This window comes from Camelus ferus, chromosome 4 (genome assembly GCF_009834535.1).
Source record: "Camelus ferus isolate YT-003-E chromosome 4, BCGSAC_Cfer_1.0, whole genome shotgun sequence".
In the NCBI taxonomy this organism is placed as follows: Eukaryota; Metazoa; Chordata; class Mammalia; order Artiodactyla; family Camelidae; genus Camelus; species Camelus ferus.
The window spans coordinates 29,003,778-29,030,620 of record NC_045699.1 but is presented as its reverse complement, the minus strand read 5'-3'; the positions used below and the strand labels follow the sequence as shown (position 1 = coordinate 29,030,620).

Here is a 26,843-nt window from a genome sequence, read left to right as displayed (position 1 = left end):
GTAATACACATCATGCAGTTCTAATTGCATTTCACTTCAAGGTTCAGTGCTATCATAATTAATGACAAGAATTTTCTATTAAACAAGAAGGTGGTGTAATGACTTAAAACAAGTAAAAACTACTATAGTTTGGCTGATGTCTGGCCTTAAATGTCCCAAAGATAATTTAATTCTTCCGGGCTCCCAAATCCCTCTCAAAAGAATATATAGAAGAAATGATAAACAATCAGAGATTCTGGAATGTTGTCATTATTTGTATGGCAACACTGCATTTCTTTGTGTGTGAAATCTACGTATTTTTCATTTAGTCAACTTATTTAACAGTTCTTTTGACTTAAATTTATATCATCAACCTAAATGGAAAATCAGTATAATTTTCCATAAGTAGAGGATAACCATAAAAATGAAGATAATGAAAGTAAATTACTTTTATTGAAACCTAGGATGATACTGGTCACAGAAGGCTGTCAATTTGAAACCTGCCCTTGTTATTAAAGAGGTAGACAAGCAAGAATCAGAGAAAAGCTTCTGATGTAATTAGAAGGCTTACAAGAGAAAGAAATGACTTTCCCACTATATGACTCAGTGTTATTTAATGCTGAGTCAGTAAACCACCTAAAATCATCTTGTGTCACTGGAAACACCAGTGTACCACAACGGCACCATTTTCTACGGAAGAGAAGACTACACAGAAGAGAGAGATTATTACAGCCATTGAAAAAAAAATGTCATTCAACAAAACACTAACAGACTTCCCTACCCTTCCTGATTCTGTCCAGTCTTATCACTTAAAATAAGCCCTCTCCCTCCTCTTTTCAAACAAATGACTAAAACAAATGAATAAATTCAGAACAAAGAAAACTTCATTAGGCTTTTGGCCAGCTCCTGTCCTCATCCCAAGACCTTGTTTCTACTTCTACTGAAGAACCTGCGTCCCCCATGCCAGCCACAGCTATTCATTTACTATTGTGTGTCATCGATGGTAGGTAGGAGTCAGGTCTGAGCCTCCCTGCCACTTCTTCCTCTGCTATAACCAATCCTCCTGTAATTAATACAGTAGTAGTGGGAGTGTCAAAAAAAGTTTTAACAAAAGAATAAAGTTGGATTCCTATCTCAAAGCATTACAAAATTCGCTAAAAAAACGCCATAGAGCTAAGCATAGGAGTTTAGACTCTGAAACTCTTAGTAGAAAACAAAAGAAAAAACCAAGTCTTTGCAATGTTAGATTAAATAATGGTTTCTTAAATATTACACAAAGCCACAAGTGATGTTGATAAATCAGAATTCTTCAAAATTAAAAGCACTGTGTTTCAAACGAAGGACACAATCGAAGAGAAGACAACACACAGCATTTGGAGAAAATTTTGCAAATGATATAACTGATAAGAGACTTGTGTTTGGTACACATAAAGATCTCTTACAACTCAACAACAAAAAGACAATCCAATTAAAAAGTGAGCCAATTTACATCATTACTTATTTCTATATATATATAGAAGATTATGAGCTCACACTGATAACTCCAATTCCAGTGATAACTCCAATTCCAAATCAACTGCAAAGGGTTCATTCTAACTTTTCTCTCTTCGTGTTTTTAAATCCATTTCTCTCAACAGTGAGAAAATGACTTCTATTAATTTCAAAATACTAACTTACTGCATGAATCACCTTTGTATATAACCATATACCATCTAGCGGTCATGTCGTCCCTCTCCCCTCATCAGATGCCCTCTAGTCCTTGCTCAGACCCTAATGTCTTGCTATGGACCACTACCAGCTCCCTAACTGGAACACTCCTCACCCTGCTCAGGTTTCAATACCCTGTTCCTAAGCTTCTAACCATGGCTGCCTCCCCTCAACACAGAAATCCTATGATATCCCCTGCTCAAACGTCATCCTTATCACAACTAGGCTCCCACAACACTGGCTGAGTGATCACCACCCCCCTGTGCACATGCCCTCCTCAAACTTCTCTGGCTGCTCACTCCACTCTGGGTGAAAGCCACTCCTGCCCTCACCTTCCCAGAGATGTTCTCTTCCTTCCACACAGATCCCTTCACCACTCACTGGCCACTGCCATTACCCCCACCCTGCCTCACAATTTTGCAAATATTAAAAAAAGAAGAACGTTTGGTTTGAGCGCTGGACCCCTCCAGGATCCCCCAGACCCCTCCAGGATCCCCCAGACCAGCATCCGCTGAGAGTTCTCTCCTTTCCCCATAAACAGAGGCTCTCCTCACATGAGTCCCTGAAGGCAATGTCCCAGGCAATAGACAAGAAGGCTTGGGCCGAGTTTGCCAGAGAGAAACTAGGAGAGTGAGATTTTGTTTAAAGTAATAGAAGGTGCCCCAGTTAGACCTAGTGCCTTCACAGAGGCAGCCACACTTCTGAAAATGACTTGATTGGAGACCAACTGCAGGACAAACTTGGGAGCCGCAAGCTGAAGATGGCAGATTCATATGATGGGAAGAGGCTGGGTCACTGAGTCACCATTGGAGGAGAGTCTCTCCATCTAAGAATGTTTGGATTGAATGGGGACAAACTGGCCCTACAGGAAATCCGTGAACTGTTAACATACTGCCAAATCTGATACTGAAATCCAAGGCTGTTAGTTAATACCTCTGTTGAGGTACCTTCAGTGCTCTGATCCTGCCCACTTAAACTGACCAAGCTGAACCAGGGGAGGGAGGATCCCTGTGACCTTCACAGGCAGATCAGCCTTCCCTCCCTGGTAACAGAAACTTGAACTCAAGAGAATGAGCCTCACTCAGGGCTATGGGCATGAGTTCTCTACTGCAGTGTGCCCCACCGTTATGCCTGATGTGCTTGTGGGCAGAAAACAGGTAACGGAATGGAACTACTTTGAGCTCGTAGGCTTCCTGAAGCACTGGGTCAGGACCAGAGTGGTCAGAGCTCATGACTGATCCCCCCTGGCTGCAATCAGTGTTTTCTACCTGCCCAAATGCACTGGACAGATAGTATCACTTTCTATTTGTGCAGTGGGCAGAAGTTAGACAGCTCTGGTCTTCCCTCCTCCTCCCACTCTGCATCAGCTCTCAGACAGTGCTGTCTGAAGCTTGAGACAAGGCCCAAGTCTCCATGGATTACCCTAAGAGATTCTGATGCTAAAGAGGGAAAAGGAGCTGGCCAAAAGAGGTTTTTGCTTGAGTTAATCAGTGAAAGGATTAGACTGATTATACAAACCAATGAAGTCCTCACATCACTTCCAGTGGAGACCAGTCCTCTGAAGTTACAAACACTGAGTTTAGCAGCGCTTATAAATATCTGAACAGGTTCACCCATCACTTGAGAATATTGTAGATCTTCTCCAAAAAGAACAGCAATGAGCCCCCTAAACTCTCATTCCATGACTTGACTTAAGGACAGACACAGTCACTCAAAGATACATCAATTTCTAAATCTCAAATGACAGACCCAAAACATCTTAAAAGCATCTTAGAAGGACACAGAACAACTTCAGAGGGAAATCATGGTTTGAAAACATTTATTTTAAAGAAAGCCTAAAACGGCTATCCTAAGAAACTACAAAATGGGATAGAAGTGGGAAATAAAGGAACAGAAAAAAAAATGATTGAAAGCACAAATGAAAGAGGCTTTAAATGATAAAGAGAGCCCATTAAAATCTCTGAAACTGCACTAAAGTCAGTAAGTTTGTCTGATTTCTCTAAAGAAGATTACCTGGTTGATGGTGATTTGAAATTAAAGAGAAAATCAGAAATTGACAATTTCCTAGACTGTCAATCAGAAGTCAATTTGAAGAGATATACTAATGTTGACAAATGTTTCCTTTAAAAGGCTTGAAGGAGAAAAACCAAGGATTATTTAAAAAGTGAAGAAAATTAAGTCAACAATTTACAGTTCAGATGAACGCTGTCCAAACTGAACAAAGTCTTTGCAGTCTTAATTCACAGTCTGAAAGTATTATTACAAAACTTGAGCTAAAACTTCAAATACTGTCTGAACTATTTCAAAAACATGTGACGAAAATTTGCTGAAACATCAACTGAGGAAGAAATTTACCGTGTAGAAATTGAAAACAAATGTCCCAAAGTGCACAAAACATTAGTCATGTACATCAGAAGCATGACTCTTACAGAAGGACGGCCTCGAGAAAGATTTGGAAAGAAGCACTCCCTTTTATCAAAGCTGGATTGTCTACCGTGAGAAGAAAAGCTCAAGAAAGTTGGTTGGCAGCTTGGCTAAAACAAAGTTCACTGAGCTAAGAAAATCATCAAAACAAAAATTGGCTCAGTAGTTTAAATTCCAGCTTTTCCCAAGTGGCCCCCACTGTTCTACATGCAGCCCTGGGCAGAGGTTGGGAGAGTCTCAGGGGACTCCCTGAATCATCAGGTACCCAAGGAAGAGGGGAGGGTTAAGCTGTGAGGGCTCAGGGGTGAGGGTCACCTGCAGGTTTATGGTAGCCAACTCCTAAACATCCACAGCAGGAGATTTGACTGATTTAAATTATTTTTAAAGGGAGAAATACAATCTCTTTTCAGTTTAAATGCTTTTACCTAATTGATGCTACAGTTGCTCAAATAGAAGTTCAATAGAATTATAATTCCTAAGATAGTGTTTTGCAAATCTAGATGGTTTTATTGAAATTTGTATGTATATTAGATCATTTCATTAGACTCTCTAAAATTAGATCTGTATAAGTATTGTATTTAGATTGAACTCAATGGTTCACTATTACCTAAGCCATTACTGAATTTTTATTCAGGGAGATCAGGGAGAGATATTTAAATCAATAAAGACCATTTATATATACTATAAACTGTTAGAGAAGAAATCTTGGGAAAAATCTTAATATTTGTCTCAATAAATTTTGGTTTAAAAATGATATAAAACAAGAAATGTACCAAAAACAAAACCCCAAACAAAACCAAACAAAATACCACCCCCAATTAAACCCATCAGTACTTTCATTAGTTTAGCACTAAGTCCATAGGTTAATTTAGAGGAGATAATAACACTTTGTTCATAATATTCTTTGCTGCTTAAATGTTTCTAAATTCTATACAGTCAAAAAGCTTTCTCTTAAAAAAAAATCCTTCTCTAGCCTTCTCAATCTAAATAGTATTTTTTTCCTTCCTCACCTCTCTGTTGCTACCAGGTAACAGGGCTTCACACTCACCTAGTAATTAGTTGCTCTCCCAGTCGCTAGTCAGGTGAACGATAGCAGCTACTATTTATTAACATTTACTATGTGGCAGGCATTGAACCAAGCATTCTACATAAATTACCTAATTCTCACAGCAATCCTGAAAATTTAATTATCTTCACCTTACCTGTGAATGTTACTTCTGCTTCTATAACTACAGTAGTTCCCCAGCTACTTTCAGCATATTTTCCAGTCCTCCAACACCCAATGCAATCTGTTGTTTAATATTCCTGATTAGTGCTCTTAACCCATAATATTCCATTCAAACTCAACTGCTCTGTTCCCTATATGTTCTTTGTGCCTTTCTCTTTAAAATAATTGTCATAAAAGCACGATAACTAAACATCCATCACCATAGTTATATATTTTTTCTTGTGATAAGAGCTTTTAAGATCTACTCTCTTTGCAGCTTTCAAATCTATAGTATTGTTAACTTCCTTGTGCTTTTCTAAGACTGAGTCTGCAGACTCCGTTCTAAAAATACTTTGTCCCAGCACAAATAACACTTCTTGTATGAAGCCTTCTCTGGCATCTCCCTACTAAACTCTTAAGTTATTTATTCCTCTGACATTTACTTTTAATGTTATATTCTTTTTACTGTTTTTTTGTGTTGAGGACAGGGATGGAATCTTACTCATCTATGTTGTTCGTACATCTTTGTACTATATGGTTCTTAATAATGTGTGGAATGAATTTACACAACTCTCTGAATTTGATTTCATATTGATAATTGTGCTTTGAATTTATGTTGATAATTACATTAAAATGATATTAAAGATCACATAGATAAGAACACTTATACTTTTGATTCTCTGCCACTTCTTTGTATATTATTTTTTAACTAAAGAATTTTTTTACCTTCAGATTTTGTCTCCAAGTTAAATTATAAGAACCTGAAGTAGGCTCACACAGGCACCTCTTGTTTGTTGAAAACCTTAAAGGCAGTGTCCAATAAAACAGGAAAGAGAACCAGGAGAGACACATGCAGGAATTTTTACAAATATCTGAATTTTGGGAGAGAACCATAAAGGGGACCTTAGATCATTTGCCCAATTTGCGACAGAAAGAATCAAGCTGGAAGACTGTATTATAGTTCAGAGTCTCATGAAGAGGCTGAGTCTCCTGATTTGGAAATTGGTATTGGGGCCAGGCAACATTACAGAAAAAGATAAGCTTTTTTTTCTTTAATGTTTGGGGATCAAACTTATTCCAGTATTTTAAAATGCAACCTAAAGGTGAGTCTCAGGGAATAGAGGAAGTGTTCCCCATGGTATTTAGGGAGGCATCAAAGAGAAGGAAACCAGCGCAGACTCTATTCCAGGGCATCCCCCAGAAAGGGAGAACCTAACTTGCAGATCTTCTTATTTTGGGCGTCCCCCAAGAAAGAGAAGCCAACCGGCACAGGGCCAAAACCAGGTGAAAAGCTGGCACAAGGGGTCAAAAAAGTAAAGGGAAAAAAGGTGGGGCTCACCCACTAGTGACTTCTACCTGGAGTGAGAGATTGAAGGCAGGAGGCTTGGCCAATCTGGAGGCGTGATCTGCAAAAAGTGGAGAGAAGGCACAGAGGTGCACCACATGGTTGGGCCCGAGAACCAAGGAGTGCCTTGAGGGCCAGAGTCAGAGGAAGAGAGAGATAGAGGAAGGGGAGATAGAGAGAAGGGTATTTGGAAAAGAGAAGACGCCTTTCCCATGTATGTCCACCCCTGAGGGCCGGGGGTCATTTCAGTCTGTCAGACCAAGTTTCAGAGCCCTCTGAGAGTAGCCTAGCCAGGGTTCTTCAATCCTTGGCAAGACTTCGGGGAATTCCCAAATGCTAGGGAAGAGCAGAAAAGTATGAGTGGAAAGGAAAGCAGAAGAGGGAAGCCTGCTCTAAAGATTCTGGCCTGCAGAATGGAGCATCCAATCCAGCCAGGGGGAGACCCCCGTAGGGAGGAGAGAGAGAGAGAGAGAAAGAGACCTTCTGCTCACAGGGCTCCCTTGGAGTCTTAGCCATGTATGAGCTGCCAAATGTTTGGGAGACAAGGACAGGCCAGTGTCACAGGTGGTAAAAGAATTTACAAAAGGCAAGGGATGAGGATAGGAGTTTACTAGGTTACCCTGCTGTAGACAACAACTGGGAGGAAATATCGAGGGCTGAATTGGAGGAAGGAGATGAGGAAAGAGACAAACAGCAAGGCAGATATATGGCCACAGCCATTGCTCATTCTGTGCCAGGACCAGAGGTGTGGCTCCAGAAATAATCCAAAACACATGAATCCTTTTACCACTCCCAAAACATCCCCTACTTTTCTTAAGAAACTTTTAAGTATCAGGAAAAAACCTTTTCCTGACCCTAAGGGAACAAAGTTATTCTAGGAGGAACTTGCCTTTGAGAATCATGTATTCTACCGGGTCTTCTGGAACCCTTCTCTGGCCATCTTTTTAAAATGGAAATTTTGAGAAAGGGGGGTAAGTAATTTGGAACATGACCTGTTACGGACAAATAGAAATTTAGTCTCTTTTCCATAAATGTTAGTAAAAAGGATTTAGCAATCTAGATGACTTTGATTTGTTCCATCTGCCAGACACCCAATTTGAATCCAATCTTTTTTGGAACTGATGAGTTTTACATTATTGTCCCAGATTTATAGTTAAAATTTTGAAATGGGAACTATGAGATCTCTTTGTTTTGTGTGTTTGTATGTGTCATAGATGTATGGTATTGCCAAAATTAATTAATAAAGGAGCTCTATTTAATTAAGGGAAATTAAGTGCTTATATAAATTATCAAGAGGAAAACTGGCCAGAATAAATTTCAGGTTCACATGAACTGGGAAATATTCAGTATAAAATTAATATCTGGTATTAAATTTTGCTGATCTGATTAATATAGGCATGTCTTTAGAGTCATCAACGTTGAACATAATACTTCCGTTATACCTAGGTTTAATAGAAGTCAAATGGGATCTTGTTATATTTGTTAAAGACTTGTCAAAAAAATGAGTTGGTGTGATAAAATTCTTACAAGTAAACTGAACACAAATGAGACAAAAGCTTTTGGGTGAACTCTTTAAAAATAATTCTGTTTTAGGAATGTTTGATTGAAATAATTGAAACTGAAATTTAACTAAGAGGACAAAGCTTTCTTAAAATGTTAACTTGCTTTTGGTAACAGATTGTAAAGTTTCTCTACTTCTTAGGTGATCTGTTACTGTTATTTTGGTTTAATGAATAAGTAGTGTTTCACAATGACCTATAATCTTATCTGACCAAGTATTTTAAGACTTTTTGGTAAATTCCCCAAATAATAAACTTCAGTAAACTTCTTTTGACCCATCCTAATTTTGGGATGCTTCAGAGGGCCCCTGAAGAGAAATATTAAGCTAATTAGGTTCATTTGATATGTTAAATTACATGGGAAGTATTATCAAATAAGTAATAAGTCTTCTTAGGCATACTGCATGGAAAAATGTTGTTAATATAGATATTCTATATGGAATTCCCCAAAATCTGGTAGGTCTAAAATGTTACCAGTCACAATTCTGTTCATTATAACCAGGTTTCTTCATCAATTACAGTGTAACCAGGTGTTCAACCATGCTTCTTAAGTCTTTTGTCATTTATAAACAGTTATGCTTTTACTCTGATGCCTTTGAGAAATGCTTTCTCTTCAAGAAGTTCTATAGAAAAGGACTTTTTGACAAATATAGGTTTCTGATAACTTTTAAATCATACTGAGACAGGAGGGAAGGGGGCAGGGCATAGCCACTCAAGAAATGACAGCAATTTAATACCAAAATGGTGGAAGATTCACCAAAATGAGAAGATTCAGCTCCTAGTTGGCCTTGAGGATTAAGAGGTTTGACTTCTAGTAGACCTTGAGCTTCACTATATGCTCATTGTAAGTGCGTGATAAATAACATGCCCGCAGGCACCATGACAGTTCCAAGGCTAACCACAAAAGGCCAAAGAATGGGCAGTAGCCCAATTTCTGGGAATCCCAGCCCCTTCCCCACAGTAGTTGGAATGGTCCCACTTGTAGGCATGTGAAGCTACTGAGCCCATAAAAACTGGCAACAGCATGCCTAGAGGCCCTTTTCGCTCCCTTCTCTGCCCATGGACTGTGTACCTACTTCTATTTTAATATGAGCACCCAATTCCCACACCTCTTTCCTTGCCTTTCTTTTGCCTTACACTCTATGCAGTATGTATCTCTCTAAGTAAATCCACTTTTACTCAACTGTGACTCACACTTGAATTCTTTCCTGCATGAAGCCAAGGACCCACACCTGGTGGGGCACATCCCAGGGGATGACCTGAGACCTGGGACATGGCCCTCCTCATGCCCACATCCATTTTCCTGCATCAATACTGCTGAACTGGGTAAGAAATTTTAAAAGTCTAATGGAAACTCTGATTTCATAAAACTTAACAAAAAGGATTAGTTACACAGGACTAAGTATAGTGGTTAACATAACTATAGTTTTTGGTTTTGTCTAAAATATTACTAGCTTTGTTTATTACTAGTCTATGTTTACCAGATGTAAAGAATCCTTCTCAAACTAATTTTGACTTACAGCAATTTGGTAAACTCTATCTTTGTAAACAGAACTGAAACATTTATCTTTTTTCACTCTTAGGTTCTCAACCACTTATTAGGTAAATTAGAAAAAGTCACTTTCTACAGCTCCTTGAAATGGCTTTCCTGGCCTTGAGAGGCCTTTCAGGAATTCAGTCTAAGACTCCTTGAGGAACTTCAACACAACCAGTTTAAAAGACCCTATATGATCAATTAGTCTTTATTTGGCTATATTTGAGAAAAATGAGGGTAATTATATAGACAGGAAAATATTATGTTTCAGTGTACATTAAATTCTAGTTTTGTTAATTGAGATTTATATTTATTAATACTCACTTCCCAGACCATTCCTTGCCCCTAGGTTATAAGGGGGCAGGGCACAGCCAAAGAAAAAGCTGGCCTGCCCCTGGGGATTGTTACAAAGTTTAATTGAATTATCAAAAGAACACTCTAAGTTTGTTTCTAAAGCTCAGTAATCTAAATGTATTTCACAATCGTGCACTCAGTTAAAGTTAATCCAATTGTTAGGTTTATGGTCAACTACCCATATCCAGTACTTCTGGGTTACCTTGGTGGATTTCTCCACTCAAAGGGTCTAATTGGTAGGCCCTTATGAAATTTATTCTAGAAGAAAGAAATTATAGCTCTCTCTGTTTAGGATCCTAGTGATGTTACTAGGTGGGATTCCTTCACCTGGCCAATTAATACCTGATCTAATCCTGGACATAAATATGAATTTTCCTCTAAAGTTACTCAAGCTCAATCAGAGCAACAAGTAGCAACTTGAAACAGTTAACCATATACATAGTTCTATAGGAGGTCTGTGATTATAATAGAGTAACTCTAAATATGGGAAGCAGCAACAAGAGGGGATATTTTACTGGACCACAACAGGCTAGTAAGATAGGTGGTCCAGAGACTTTTTGCTACTGTTAATAAGGCCTAGTCCAGTAATAGCACATTGAGTGGCCTATCAACAAATCATTACCTGACCAGAACATCATGGGAGGAAATGGTCATGAAATGCCTTCCAAGCCATGGTTGAATTTATGATCATGAGGGCATGTTCCATCTGCCTCTACAAGGATTAAGTCTCAAGCCACTGAAGTTGCTGACCTTCTGCACACCCTGAAACGAGCTCAGGGTGGAAATCTGGAATGAGGCACTCTGTGCTGTCTGGGAAAACTGGAGAAACAGGCCTTCAAATAGTTATATGGAGAAGATTTTATAAGCCCAAATTCTTGCACCTCCTCATATCTAGAAAAACACTAAGATCATTAATGGTGACATTTGCTTTGGCCATTAAAGAGAGCTGTCTTACAAAACCACATGGCTCTTGACATCCTTATGCCGATGTTTACTACTTTGTCATAGTCACTAAACAGGTCTCTGACTGGTTTTTCAAAGCCTTTACCTAGATCCTTGAAGGGATAAGGTCCTTCTTTTCAGACATTCTCAAATTTCTTCTGTTTTTACTGGGTTTAGCTGTTCATCTTGGTATATGCTTACTTTTGCATTGTATTCCTCTCTGACAAAAACGATTGTCTCTCTTTGAGGTCCAAGAACTTAGGAACAAAATACATCCCTCCTATCAAAGTTGCGGCCACGAACCAAGCCAACAGCCTAGTGGTGCAGCCCTTGGACGCCACTGGGGTCTCCTTCCACTCCCACCTTTAGGGCTGCCAGGATGTCAGGGCCCCATAACCCCAGGCAGATTGGCATGACAGGGACAGCATGATTGCCGCCCCCTCCATACAGCATAAGTAAATATGGAATATGAGACCTTCAACCCTGTCCAAAGATTTGTCATTGCCAATCTGTCATGGGGGAATGAGGGGCCAAGTAATGTCCTTCAAAGTCCAATGATCCCTCTTCCAGATGTCTGCCTGTGATCCCTCAACAGATAAATTACACTCTTTACTGGGCACATTTGCCTTAACAAACTAATAGTCCTGCATAATGCCTAATCTCACAATAGCTCAGGATGGCTTGTTTCAGCCCAACTTATCATTTATAAAACCCACCACTCTTCATGGACCCTAAACTTCTTACCTCACCTACAGCTAATCAGAGACTTGTTCACAAATTGATCAGGCACCTTGTGACCCTACCTTATAAAAGACCCCCAACAACCCTCAGTGCTCACACAGGCACCTCTCATCTGTGTGGCCCACTGTTGTCTATGGCAGTGTAACCTAATGAACTCCTTTTCTATTCTCAAAAAAAAAAAAAAAAAAAAAAAAAAAGAACCTGAACTATGTCACCCCCTTCAGTTTTCTTTCTTTCTTTTTCTAAATAGAGGTACTGTGGATTGAACCCAGGACCTCATACATGCTAAGCAATTGCTCTATCAGTGAGTTATCGGCACTGCCTCCCCTTCCCCTGCCCACCCAGTTTTCTTCTTTATAAACAAGTAAGCATCAATCACCATGGTGTGCACAGTGAACACTTTTTCAACAAATGAGTAAAAGTACCTGGAGCAGATGACAGCATTATAGCAACAATGAGGCTTCAGGTTCAGGTGATGGCAAAACAACTTCTGGAATGACTTAAGGTAAATTACACATCATCTCTGTGTTACAGTACAGCATAATTGTGGACAAGTAAACTTCCCATCAAATGTCATATCACTTTCAGAACTCGCCACCTTCTCTAACTTTTAATATTGAATATTTCTAATTCATTCTTTAGGTCAATGATATACTGGATCAAGTAAACATTTTCATTTACCTTAGTGTACATATTATAGACATCACTGCTTTGATCATAAAACTGCTGAACTATTGATGTCAATTAAAATTATTAAATAAAGTCACCAATAAAATTGGAGGCTTGGAATGGAAGTAAGGATCTAAACAGCCACTTAGTATTTTATACATATATATATACACAATTAGTATTTTGTATATATCCATACTATATATATATGGATATATACATAATATATATATAATACATTATATATATATATAATATACACATGTATTACTAATTACAAAGGGAAATTAATTTTTTTGTAGGAAAAAATCATAGGGAATGAGAGAAAAGAGCTAACGTATCAGAAGGAGGTATGTTATTTCAGCATGTTTTAACTTAGCATTTAAAATGATACTGAATACTGATATCCAAATGGCCTAATTCTATACTAAGTGTGTAAACATACCCTTCTAATATCATGATGCCTTTCAGGTTGCACTGTGGTGACTTTTCTTCCTTTATGTGAATGCTTTTATGGATGACCTCCTTTCTTTTTTTTTTCCTTTTCTTTTTCTTCTTCTTTTTTTTTCTTTCTGGACGACCTTTAATGAATACTTAATGATAACACTGAACACAAAGAACTGAGGTATTTGACTTTGAACTCTTTGGCCAGGATCCCAGAAATCCACATGACCTACCAAACTGGAAGCAAAGGAAAAAGAATTTGTCTTTTTGATTATATAAATCCATCACTTTAGTCAAGTTTCTAGTAAAAACAGGGTACTAGTTTTAAAAAGCAAATCAGACCTTAAATAATATAAGAAGCTAACTAGATTTTTCCCTCATTCAACAAATATTGAGTATCTACTGTGTGCCAGTTGCTGGGTGACAATGATGACTGACAAGGTCTCTTTTTAAGGAGGACAGGCATTGCATACAGATCATTTTATCACAGCTGTGAAGGAGTGTTATGCACTTCTCACTCTGCGTCCTCAACCTCTGAAGGACTGCAATATCATGATCCTACCTGGGGTACAGTAAGGAGAATGGGTTCTGTAATATGTAGTTAAGAACCTGTAATGAAACATGAAGCCAAAGAGAACATCTGGGAAGAACCTCAGGTCTCAAACTTTCCAGGAACTAAAAGAAAACTAGAGTACAGTCAGCAACGGGAGAGTCACTTGGAGAGGTAAGCAGGAACAGACTGAAGAACATTTTACACCCTAAGCAGGGAAGAGGAACTTTACTCTAAAGGTTCACCAGATCACACAGAGCTTTGAAAGTCATATTAGGATTTTGATTTAGGAGTTAGAAAAGAATTAGTGGTTAATAATAAGTAAGAGCTTTCACTGGGATTAAAAAAGTGGGTGATAGGTAACTCAGTAAATTAGTTTCTGGGAGTGGTTTAGAGAATTACTTCCAGACAAAAGATGAACAGTTTTAGGTTGTTGTTCTAAAAGTTGAGTACATAAATACATTCATTTATTGAGTACCATATATGTACAATGCAATGTACTTCAAACATTACCCACTTCCCCCTGAAACCCAAGATGTTTCTAAACTGACAGGAAAAGGGGGAGGGTGACCACAGAGTACAGCATAGACATGACTGGCAACGGTACTGGCTTAGAGCATAAATACAGGCTTTTGAGAGTCTTTAGCAACTTTGCAGGAATACCCTGACCGCCCTCTTCAGTTTGGTAACTAATAGTTTTCAATGTAGTTTCAAAAGATGTCTTTAAGCCTAATCTTCCCTACCATCTTCAACTCCATAACTCCATGTGATGAAGTTTAACAGTATCATTATAAATGAGATGTGGATGAATATACAATCAGTATCCCAAATAAGATAATGGATATAAACATCTAGTAAGTTCAAAATCTACCTTGTATTTAAAATGAGGCATATTCTGAAATATAAAATTAAACCCCAAGAATAAACTGACCTATAAACACTGCTTGACAATGGAATTTAATTAACTGCTCTGTAATTGAAAAAAAATATAAAAAAAGCAGAGAGTACTTATAATAAAAGGTGTCCACATTCGTTACTCTAAACAACAAAAAAAATTCATGTTTTTAAATATCATTTTGGAAAATCAGTCACTATGAACCAATACCTCAATATAAAAATAAATTGGGGGAAACTAGGTAATGAGTACCTGGAACCTCTCTGTACTATCACTGCAACTTCCTATGAATCTAAAATTACTTTAAAACTAAAAAAAAAATAATAATAAAAATTGGGGTATATAAAATACAGACCAAACACACTGGCCTTTAAGAAGATTACTTATTCTGATCAATGTAGAATTTGGTGGTGGATTAAGAGAAAAAAGTTTAAAAAATAAAATCTAAAGTAAAATTTTGTAACAGAAGTAATATAAAATTATGGAAAAAGGATTTAACATACTGGGTTCAAATACTGGCTATACTACCCACTAGTTGAGTGACTTTGGGTACATCATTTAACTTCTCAAGAGCACTAAGAAAATCAAATGAGATATGTGGAAGTCAAGTCTGTAAACTGAAAAGACTTGTACAAGTTAATTTGAATTTCCTAGCCTAAATTCCTTTTTGTAAATATTGTCTTCATTTTATACCATGTAATCTTTCAATGGAACAAGAATGAACTTTAAAAATGGTATTCAAAGAAATACAGCAACTCAGTTTATTACATGCAGATTCTTCTGCATTGTTGCTAACAGTTCACTGGTCCAAAATTACTAAAATACTTAAAAAACTATACATTATGTAAACAAAACATAAATAAGACAGCATAGTTCTTTGTACATATAGTTTAGTACAGGTTGTTAGGGATTTAGGAATATGTACAATTTTACACCATGGAAGCATTTTCACAATGCATAAATATATATATATATTTTTACAGAAACAAAAATAAGATTTCACTAATGACACAAAATACCATATCATAGATACGTGCTGCAACAGTCCAAATTCAAGAAAAAAACATGTCAATGCAAGTGTGCAAAAGCCTAGCTTACTCCGAACTAGTCAAACTTGACTTTATTCAATTTATGTTATACAGACAGGTAAGTCCTGTCCATTTTAAACAAATAACTTTTGAAAACTTACTCATACCAATGAGTGAAATGGAACAGATTCGCCCCCCCCCAAGAAAAACAAAGCCTTGTTGCAAGCTAATGAAAAGATACATTACAGCGCGTACGCGCGCGCGCGCGCACACACACACACACACACACACACACACAAACTATGTATAGTATGTTTCAACAGTATAATAAAACAGTTAAAATTTTTATGGGAGTCATAACAATGCCCCATTATTAAAAAACTGGCTCCTTTAGTCTAAATTCAAGATGCAGCTGTGTCAGGCTTCTCTAAGCCGGATGACTGAAAAGCAGGGAAGACAGAGGCAGGATTTCGACTGGCAGATACGACAATCTGAGAGAGTGATGGAGACAGTGAAGAAACCTTAGATGCTGGAGTATTTATGGTATTCAAAATGGCTCCTTCTGGGCTGACCAACAATTTTTTGACTGATGTGTCCAAATGAAATACTGAAGTGCTACTTGGCAGTGGAGGATTACTAGAGCAAATGGTAGAAACCAAAGATGTCTTAGCCAAAAGAGTAGCTGGAGAAGACTTAATTACTGAAGTCAATGACACTGTTGGTGCAGGAGGTGGAAAAGGACCTTTAGCAGTTGGGTGTATGATTTGTGGTGCTGCGTGTACTGTGGGCAGAGAACTTGCATTCCCAAGAGAGTTTACAATTTTTGTAGAGCTTCTTAGAGAATGTTTTACAGGTTGCCCACTTAAAGAATTATTTGATGCTAGTGTGATCTTCTGGGCAGGGTTATCTACTGGTGTAGGCTGAATGCCACTGTTAAGAACTAAGGGAGGTCCATATTTTGGATTAGTAGATATAAGGAGAACATGGCTGCCAGCTCCAAGACCCTGCGGTGGAACAATAAACCGGGTTCCATTAATCATGATCTGAGTACCAGGTGCCAAAGGTGTACTGGTATTGATGACTATTTTTTGCTGAATACAAGGCTCACTGAAATGACCCCCTACTACACAATTTACATTTGACGGTGCTGTAGCAGTGTGAATGGCAGAGCCACTTGGAGCAGAATTGTAACTGGTGCTGGATTTTACAAAAGCTGGGGACATTTGCTGGCTTGGTGGAGAAGCAAAATTGGAAATGTTAATTATTTTACCTGAATTTGGTGAAAGGGATGGCAATTCAGTATGAGGTTTATTTGTATTTATATTTGTTGGCACTGTAGTTGAAACCTCTGGTGACTGAAACTGAATGGAAGTCCGAGACTGTTTTTTAGAAAGAGATATAGAACGTGTGGCTCCTGGTACTGTTGAGGCTTGTGGAACTGTGTTGATTATTTTAGGGGATACAGTCACAGGTGTAGGCAAGGCAACAGTAACAGGGATTTGCAAAGCTGATGTTAAACATTTAGGGGACACTGTTGGTTGTGTAGTTGAAATCAGAACAGATGATGCAAGATGTCCTGTTTTCACAGTTGATATAGCCACAGTGTTTCCGAGATTTGACGTGCAAAGTCTATTTGACAAAACAGGCATAATTCTTGAAGAGGTATCATTTCCACTGACTAAAACAGGAGGTTGTGTCCCAACTGAGGCAGAGGTTGAGGTCACTGAAAGAGAACCCAAAGATACATTTGCTCCTGTTACTGAAAACATGTTTACTGCTCTTGCTGCAGAAACCACTGATTCATTAACAGGGGTGATATTTTGACTCACAAAATTTGAGCTTACTGGAATTGAATTACCACTTGTTGACAATGGCAAAACATAGCCCTTGGTACTTTTTTCTTCTCCTTTTGGGGCTACATTTTGCAATATGTTAATTGATGGTATAGCTGGCACACTGCCTGAAGTATTCACAATTGCTTGACCTATGTTTAGCCCAATTTTCACATCTTTTATCTGAGACACAGTTGGTGATGAATTTATTTTTATTGGTGTTCCCACTGTAGATGGAATTAGTACTATCTGGGGCTGCTCTGGGGTCTTAACATATGTTTTATTCAAGGTAGAAGGAAGAGTTTGTTTCAATGGTTCTGCCACAATAGTTGGGGTTGAAGTGCCACTGGGAATTGCAGTATTAATAAAAACTAATTTCTGGGCAGAAACACCTGTAGGTGTTGGGGCAGGTGTTACATTAATTGCAGTTCCACTGCCAGAAGAAAGAACAGATGGAGCTGACACCAGCATAAGTTTCTGAACTGGAGTCCCACAGATCATTTCTCCATTTGTTGATGCTGTTGCTTCTGATCTTGTAACAGGGTAACTTTTTGTGACATAATCTAGTTGTTGTTGTTTAGCTGGATTATGAATAACATTTGCATTGGTTTGTCCAAAGTTTCCTGTTGATATGCTAATTACGCTTACTGAACTATTTGCTGTTGATGGTAGTAGAGTGCTAGAAGAAACAGAAGACTTTAAGGGAGAGGAGGGCATATGTGAAGTTTTATCTATCATGTGGCCCAAATTATCACTGCAGGAAGGTTGGCCTAATGTAAATTTAAGATTTCTCCCCGCGGATGGATTAAAACCAGCTGGAATGGAAACAGAAGTAGGTGTTTGGCCAAAAGGTGGGAGACTAGATGTAGCAGTTGTTCCAGCTACTGGTGAAAAAGCAGAGGATGATGAAGCTGTTGATTTTGGCACCAGAAATGCCTGAAGTTGAGGAGCAAAAGTAAAAACTGAACTTGAAGATAAACTTTTGGGTGAATTTTGATCCGGATTGGTCTGTACTTTTACAACTCCAGTGTTCCCACCTCGTGTCCTAACAAGAATTGACTGTGAATCTCTTATACACACAGTTTGTAGTTCTTGCTTTGCTTCAGAAGAATCAGCAGTCTGTTGTGCAAAACAGTTGAGGGAACTACCAGGATTTGTAGATCCACTTAGCTTTGCAGATGATAACTGAGGCTGCACTGTTGAGGAAATGGTAGGTGAAACAATGGGCTGGGGGAATGTGGCTGCTGAAACTGCATTCTTGACTCTTCCTACCTCATTCTGGCTAGTCTTAACTGGTGGTGCTAATAAATTACTTACGGAGGTTACTGGTGGCAAAGGCTGTGGTCTAGCACTACTCACACTCGACAAAGGTATAACTGTCTTGCTGCAAATTGGATTAGGTAGTTGGGTACAAACAGTTCCTGTTGAGCTGACAAGACCTGATGGTAAAGAAGGGTTTGCATTTGCTGCCTCTGGGAAAGATGAACCATGTTGTTCAGTACCTTTTTGTTGAAGTGGTGGGATTTCTTTTGCAATTGCTTTCCCTTCCTTGTGCTGAATTACAAAATTCTTAGGTAGAATCAGAACCTGCTGCATGATTTTTTCTCCTCTTTTAGGATCCAGCACAGGCTGCATTTGAATCTTTACAGAGCTGTTATGAAGATCTATGGGCAACCACTGGCCACAGGGCATTTTGTAGACCATCTGTAAAGGACCTTTTGTATTGGTGTGGCAGGTCAACGCTGGCTTTATGGGGCTTGCTTCTGGAGGAGATAGAACTGGCTTTTCCACAGCGGAGGCACTTCTACCTGTGAAAGGGGGTAGTTGATTTGTTAAGGTCACTTTGTTCCCAATATTCTTTGCAAGCAAGGCCTGAATAGGTTTGGTCCCCTTCTGGAGAGTAGACACTGGTGTTGAATCCAATGAGGCAAATGGCTCTGGAAACAGTGGCTCTGTATGTTTTGATTCATTCAAACAGTCAACCTGCATATCACCTTCTACATTCTCAACTATTGTCTCATTTGTGCTTAACCTTGCTTTCTTTCTTGGGGAAAGCTGTTTTGTGCTATCATCCAGATAACTAGTTTGTCTTGACTGTCGTTTAAGTGTTTTAGGCAGTGTCTTCGATACATCTTTAGAAGGCAATTCCTTTTTCAACAATTTGCTTCTGGCCATAGGAAAATCTATTTCTGATAATTTCATATCATCTGAAAATTATAAAAACAAACATTTTGTTTACATAAAACAGCAACTGAATAGCAACGATAAGACCAATTATAAAAAAGAAGTCAATCTTTGAACCAGAAATTTGTTAAGAAACCTGTAGTGTGATTCAAAAGCATCACTACCACTGACAGAAATTAACCTAAGTTGACCCTTGACATGGTAATCTGGATATTGTAACCACTCTCAAGAAAAACCTACTATTAATTAGAAAATTATTTTTGGTCAAATTCTGCTAATTCTGCTGGGAATACAAGTGTAAAAGGAAACTACATCTTTTAAAGAGATACTCAAGCCAGCAATTAGGGTTGAGAATTTAGATTTATGTTTGTATTTGGTCAAAGTGGATTGACAAGAAGTTACTCTTTTTCAATTCACTGAAGACATGGAAAACAACAGTTTAATGCATTTCTCCATAAAATTTCACATTAACTTCTTATATAACTAAAGAAATTTATTTGACCAGATTTACAGAATTTGATGAGTTGAAATGAATTACAAAATTCATTATAGATAATCTAATCCAGTCTCCTTATTAAAATGAGGTGCCTACTCTGGTCTCATCAGGCCATCAACCTTGGTCATTCCTCATGAAAAAAAACTTCACAATTATTAGAGACTTGCCAAGTTCCATTTTAAAGCAAACAGCAGAAACAGTGCTTCAAAAACAGTAATAATAAAAGAGGATAAACCTATTTCAAAAGGATTGACTGCATATCAAGGACGTGTGGTCTGTAATGAGGAACATGCCTAAGTTTGGAAGCAGGCACTAGCTCCAGAAACTACTATGTAATAATGATTCCAAAGAACCTTTTACAAGACATTAGTATACCCTCAAACATAAAACAGTCCCCAGTCAATAAACTTCATTAACCAGATTAAATGTAATTAACCAGATTAAATTATCCTTTATCACCACAAAAGATACTAAAACCTCTCTCTGTGCTTTTAGTGTTGATTTAAAGAAAGTTTGAATGCCCACCTGAATCAAAGTGATCTTTCTCCAGGATATCCGGAGGTTCTGTCAAGTCTATAGACTTAATACTGATTTCTACCTTAGGAGATTCTTTTCCAGGATCTCCTTCACCTTCTTCAGTAGTCCATAGTTCTCTAGTAAATTTATCATGATCAGGCTGTCTTCTGAAGTCATCATAGTCTTTCTTTAGGCGACTCCTGAAATAAAATGCCCAACATAATGAAAAATATATATGTATTAAACTCTTGGAAGCTAAACTAACTTTCAATGTTTTAAACATTTTAGCATTTTCAATTAAGTCATTAAAGCTGTGTGCCTAAGATGCCAATGATTTTTGTTCAAGAAGTCAAAACCCAGGATGTAGGCATAAGAAAAGATTTTATCTGCAATTTCAGAACGAAGTGTTTGAACATATCACCTATTTATCTTTCTGAAGGCAGCAATTAGGCCTATTAAATGAAAGAAAGGTAGAATTTTTTTGCTAGCTGCCCTGACAGAAGTAGATTTGAGATAGCCTTAAAATTACTGATTATAATACAGTTTAAAAGATTACTTAAAGAAAATTAAAAATTCTAAGAAACAGTATCTATTACTTTTGACTATTATACAAAGAGTAACAAACAAATCCATCATTTAATCCCGAGAGCAATGATAGCTAAACCTCTGGGTTTCACTAAATTTGTTTAAAATTAAGCATAGGGAAACAAAACTGAAACGTGACCTCTCAGAAATCCTTTTCACATAAAAACTTAATACCTATGTTTCTATGAAACTATGAAGAGAAAGAAACATTTCCAAATGATTACATGATATTTTAGAGATCCTCTGTTATTCTTGCTTTCAAGTGAATTTCTCTATTCTACTTTTACTCTATTTTTTCTTTGTTTTAAAACAATTCTGAACATACACTCTCCAATTTACTTTGCTATAAATTCTTATCTGCGCATATTGGAATTTAAATTTTACCTCTGTCACTTAACAGTTGTAAGACACTGGGCAAGTTCCTTAAAATTTCTAAGGGTCGGTTTACTTATTTGTACAATAGGGATAAAAATAGTACTTACCTCACAGTATGTGTGGCACATAAATATTCGACAAATGTTCGTTAATAGTATTTATGTTTTAATTATTGCTTAAGGTTTTTATAGAGCAGATGATGGCTGTAAAATACTAGAATGGGTTAACAAAGGATAATTATAATTGTAAAGTTAATTTCTTTGTAGAAATACCTGTATGGGGGTAGGATAAAGTTTCTCCCTTCTCAGCCTCAGCTAATGACTGTGCTCCTTATTTCAGAGAAACAGAAGCAATCAGACAGGAACTTTCACATGCTTACACCTCATCTGCAACTTAAGACGTTCATCAGTTCTCATATTCTGTCTTCCTATACAAGCTTATGCATCCTCTTTCACCTATTCAAGAATCTCAGTCAGCCAAATGTCTCTTCTTTGTCTGAGTCCATTTTTGTCTCTCCACTCAATCATTTCCACCAGTATACAAACATGTTATTTCTCCAATTAATAAAAACAAACAACAACAAAAACCAAAGCACCCTATCTTGACCCCAACTTGTCCTTCCAGGTACTGCCCTATTTCTCTGCTCTACTTTATAGCAACACTCCAATTCCTCTCCCCTAAATTCTCTTGAACAGAATCCCAAGACTTTTACCCATATCTCTATCAACACAGCTTATCAAGGTTGTCAACAATGTTGCCAAATTTAATAACAAATTCTCAGTCCTCATCTTTCTCATTCCATCATGAGCAGCCCTCCTTTTTGAAACATTTTCTGTAAGTGGTTTCCAAGATACCACTCTTTCTCTTGGTTATGCTTCTATCTTGCCGAATACTCCTTTTCTGTCTATCCTTTTATTTTTTTAAATGTTAATTTATGTATTTATTTTTTAATGGGGGTACTGGGAACTGAACTCAGGACCTTGTGTCTGCTAGGCATGCACTCCACCACTGAGCAATACCCACCACCTTCCCTCCTTCTCTGTCTCTTCTGCTGAGTCCTACTCATCTCTACCACCTCTAAATGCTGGAATGTCCCAGGGTTCAGTCTCTCTTCTCTCATCTATGCTCATATACTAAGTGATTTCTACCAGTCTCATATCCTAAATATTATCTATATGCTGACAACTCCCAAATTTATACCTCCAGCCTGGCTTAATCCCTTGAACTGGGACTCATATACTTAACTACCTACTCAATAACTCCAATTAGATGTCTAAAAGGCATACCAAACTTAACACGTTGAAATTCAAACTCTTGAATCCAACCCTGTCCCAAAATGTGCTACTCCTTTAGTTTCCCCTATCTCAGCGAATGGCAATTCCATTATTCTAGTTGTTTAGATAAAAAATATTGAGCATCATCTTTTTACTCCTCATTTTTTGACACTCCATATCCAATCCTTAAGGAAATCCTACTTCAAGATATATCCAAAAATCTAACCATTCCCTGCCATATGCATTGCTACTATCCTGGCCCAAGTCACTATCATTTTTGCCTGGACTACCCCTACATTGTAATTGACTTCCCAGCTTTCATCTTTGTCCCACACTACACTAATCTCAACACAGCAGGCAGAGTGAGTGCTTTAAAATGTAAGTTAGATCATGTCCTTCCTCTGTTTAAAACCCTTCAATGGCTTCTCATCTCATTAAAAACCAAAGTTCTTAAAGACCTACATGATCTGGCTATCTTTCCGTATACTTCTCTGACTCTTAACTCTTACCACCATCCTCCTCTCTCAGCTCTGGTTATGCTTGCCCTTTGTATTCCCACTATATGTCAAACATGCTTTTCAGCCTTAGGACTTCTGCATCTTCTTCTCCCTCAGAAATCCACATGGCTCTTTCATTTCCTTCAGGACTTTACTCAAACACCAACTCATCGGGGAGGCTTTCCCCGCCAGCTGGTAAAAGAGCAATCATCATCCCATCCAAACCAGGCACTTCTTATTCCCTTTACCTTGCTTTATTTTTCCTCACAGCACTTATCACCATTAGACATTTGAGTTTGTTTGTTTCTTCCATTAGAATGTAAGCTACAGGGAAGTCAGAAATCAATAACAGAAGGAAAACTGGAAAATTCACAACTTTGTGGAAATTAAACAACACATTCTTAACCAATGGATTAAAAAAAATCATAAGGGAAACTGGAAAATAGTTATAGATAAATGGAACTGGAAACACAACATATCAAAACTTATGGGACACAGTGAAAAAGCAGTGCTAAGGGGGAAAATTATAGCTGTAGATGCTTACATTAAACAATTAAAAACAAAGGAATCTCAAATCAACTAACTTTGAACCTTAAGGAACTAGAAAAAGAAGAAAAAAAGTCAAAGCTAGCAGAAGAAAGGAAATAAGATTAGATCAGAGATAAATGAAATAGAGAATAGGGAAACAGAGAAAATCAATGAAACCAAAAGTCCGTTCTATTAAAGCATCAACAAAATCGACAAACCTTTATTTTAGCTAGATGGGCTAAGAAAAAAAGACTCAAATTACTATAATCAGAAATGAACGTGGGGCCATTAATACTGAGTCTATAGAAATAAAAAGGATTGTAAGAGCACTATGAAGAGCTGTATGACAAAAAACTGGGTAACTTAGATGAAATGGGCAAATTCCTAGAAACAAAACCTACAAACACTAAACCACGAAGAACAAAGAAAACAAACTTATGGTTACCAGGGGGGAAAGGGGATGGGAAGGGATAAATTGGGAGTTTGAGATTTGCAGATACTAACTAACACATACAAAATAGATAAACAACAAGTTATACTGTATAGCACAGGGAACCATATTCAATATCTTGTAGTAACCTATGGTGAAGAAGAATATGAGAACATGTATGTATGCGTCTATGTGACTGAAGTATTGTGCTGTACACCACAAAACTGACACAACATTGTAAACAGACTGTACTTCAATAAAAATATATTGAAAAAAAAAACCAAAAAGAGACAGGAAATCTGAAAAGACCTATAACTAGTAACTAGACTGAATCAACAATCAAAAAATCTCTAGATATTTCTCCAAAGATATACAAATGGCCAATTAGCACAGGAAAAGATACTCAATTTCACTAATTATCAGGGAAATGCAAATCCAAACTACAGTGATATACCACCTCATTATTCACTAGGGCAGCTATTAAAAAAGAGAGCAACAAATGTTGGTGAGGATGTGAAGTAACTGGAACCCTTGTGCACTGTTGGTGGGAACGTAAAACTGTAGAAAACAGTATGGTAGTTTCTCAAAAAGTTAAAAATAAAATTACCATATTCCACTTCTAGGTATATACCCCCTAAAATTTGAAAGTAAGGTCTTAAAGAGATATTTGTACACCCGTGTTCATAGCAGCATTATTCATAATAGCTAAAACATGAAAGCCACCCAAATGCTCATTACAGATGCATGGATAAGCACAATGTGGTATATGCACACAATGCATTATTCAGCCTTTAAAAGTAGGTGAATTCTGACATATGCTACAGCATGGATGAACCTTGAGAACATTACGCTAAGTGAAATAAGCCAGTGACAGACAAATATTTTGTACTACATGAGGTATTTAGAGTAGTCAAATCACAGAGACAAAGTAGGATGGTGGTTGGCAGGGGATGGGGTTGGGGGAATGGGGAGTTACTGTTCAATAGGCATAGAGAGTTTCAGTTTCACAAGATGGATGGGGTAATAGTAACACAATGTCATGAATGTATTTAATACGACTGAACTATAAACTTAAAACTAGTTAAGATGGTAAATTTTATTTGTGCATTTTACCACAATGAAAGAAAAAATGGGCAAAAATAATAAACATCACAGAGAATATCAGAATATAGACAAAGAATATAAACAGAGTAGGGATTTTATTTTATCAACACTACTTTGTCAGGGCTTAGGAAGTTCCCTCCACAAAATAGGCACTCAAAAATATCTGCTGAATTACAAATCAGTAGAAAACTACTAAATGATTCCAGGACACCTTCCAGAAGAGTCCTGAAATAAGTCAAACAGATAATAAAGCTTGATTTACCTGTTTCTTTGAAAAGCTTTCATTAGCTTTGGTTCCCACGGCAGCAATTCATTTAAAAGACGTATCAATGTACTATGCAATTCTTTTACTGCTTGCTTCCGATGATACCATTTGACCTAAAAACAAAATTTTAAAAGTAAATTGCTTAGATTTAACCTAAAAGTGAATGCCAAGTCTTATTCTCTGAGTAAAAAAATAAAACAAAAATGCCAATAGCCATCAAATAAGTCCATTATCTCTTCTTCAGAAGATTGCAGAAAGGAGGAAAATATTCTGTAATAAATCTTACATGATACATTTTAAAGATTCTTAATTATATACCCATTTAATCAAACCAGGAGACAAACACATTTTTAGGGGGGGAGGGTATGATTTAATGGTAGAGTGCTGGCTTAGCACACATGAGGTTCTGAGTTCAATCCCCAGCACCTCCATTAAAAATAAATAAACAAACCTACCCCCACACCAAATAAAATAATAAAAAATTTTTAATTTTAAAAAATTTTAAAGTTTTTAATTGGTCAATTATAAATATTTTAATAAGTCCCTTACTAAAATACATGTAAAGATACAAACATTTACATAAATTTCTTAAATATGTAAATGATATTGTTCACTTCTAAAAGTTTTGTAATTTTTCTAAAAGAGTAGGAGGAAAAAAGCCAAAAGTCAGAATTGTTATAACCAAAAGAAGTCTTCTTAACAAACTTCCTTAGGAAATTTTACAATTATTTTATTTAAAAATGTCTCCAGCACAGAAAAGCAAACAAGTGGTCATCATTTTCAATATTATAATGCTATACTAAGGGTTAATAATTTCTGACACCACCCCCATTTGCTAAGTTTATCCTAAGTATTTCATTCATACACGGTAAGAGGCAAAGAGAGACAGAGAGAAGGAGGGAGGGAGAGAGATCGAGTGACCATGAGAGTGCAGGTGTACTAGCAGTTACAAAAGCCCTCTGGAGGGTGTGCATTTTTAGTCTCACTTAACAAATGATAAAACTAAGGCTCAGAGAGATTAAATGACTTGTTTAAGGTTCTCTGACTGAACCCAGATCTGCCTAGAGGTGAAGTCCAAGTTCTTTAGAACTATATCCCTCCCTCTTAAAAACTGTATCGCATAATTTCAATCTGACATAGGTTTCACCAGTATCCATAAAATTATTTGAATACCACAAGAACAGTAAGGTTATAGAAGTGATATCTTTAGGTAGCCAACTTCCTCTTCTCCACAATGTTAGTGTACACCTACTGTTATCAACACCACCACCACCACTATCATCATTTACTGTTATGTAACTATGTTGTATTTCCTTCATATTTGGTACCAGCTTTGAGATAAAATTTACATACCATACAGTATTCTCATTTTATTTCTA

The 26,843-nt window shown here is 37.3% G+C and overlaps 1 protein-coding gene across 3 annotated transcripts in view; it reads right to left on the bottom strand.

The window, feature by feature from the left end:
• Positions 1 to 15,087: 15,087 nt before the first annotated feature.
• The window catches only part of KIAA2026 (KIAA2026 ortholog), an 86,583-nt gene continuing 74,827 nt past the window's right edge, over positions 15,088 to 26,843 (bottom strand). For all 3 annotated transcript variants that reach the window (XM_032477701.1, XM_006190324.3, XM_032477702.1), the window contains 3 exons: positions 25,462 to 25,577; positions 20,416 to 20,606; positions 15,088 to 19,417 (listed from right to left, as the gene is read on the bottom strand). In XM_032477701.1, coding sequence (XP_032333592.1) covers positions 15,780 to 19,417; positions 20,416 to 20,606; positions 25,462 to 25,577 — 3,945 coding nt within the window. In that variant the 3' untranslated portion in view covers positions 15,088 to 15,779. The remainder of the gene's footprint in view (positions 19,418 to 20,415; positions 20,607 to 25,461; positions 25,578 to 26,843) is intronic.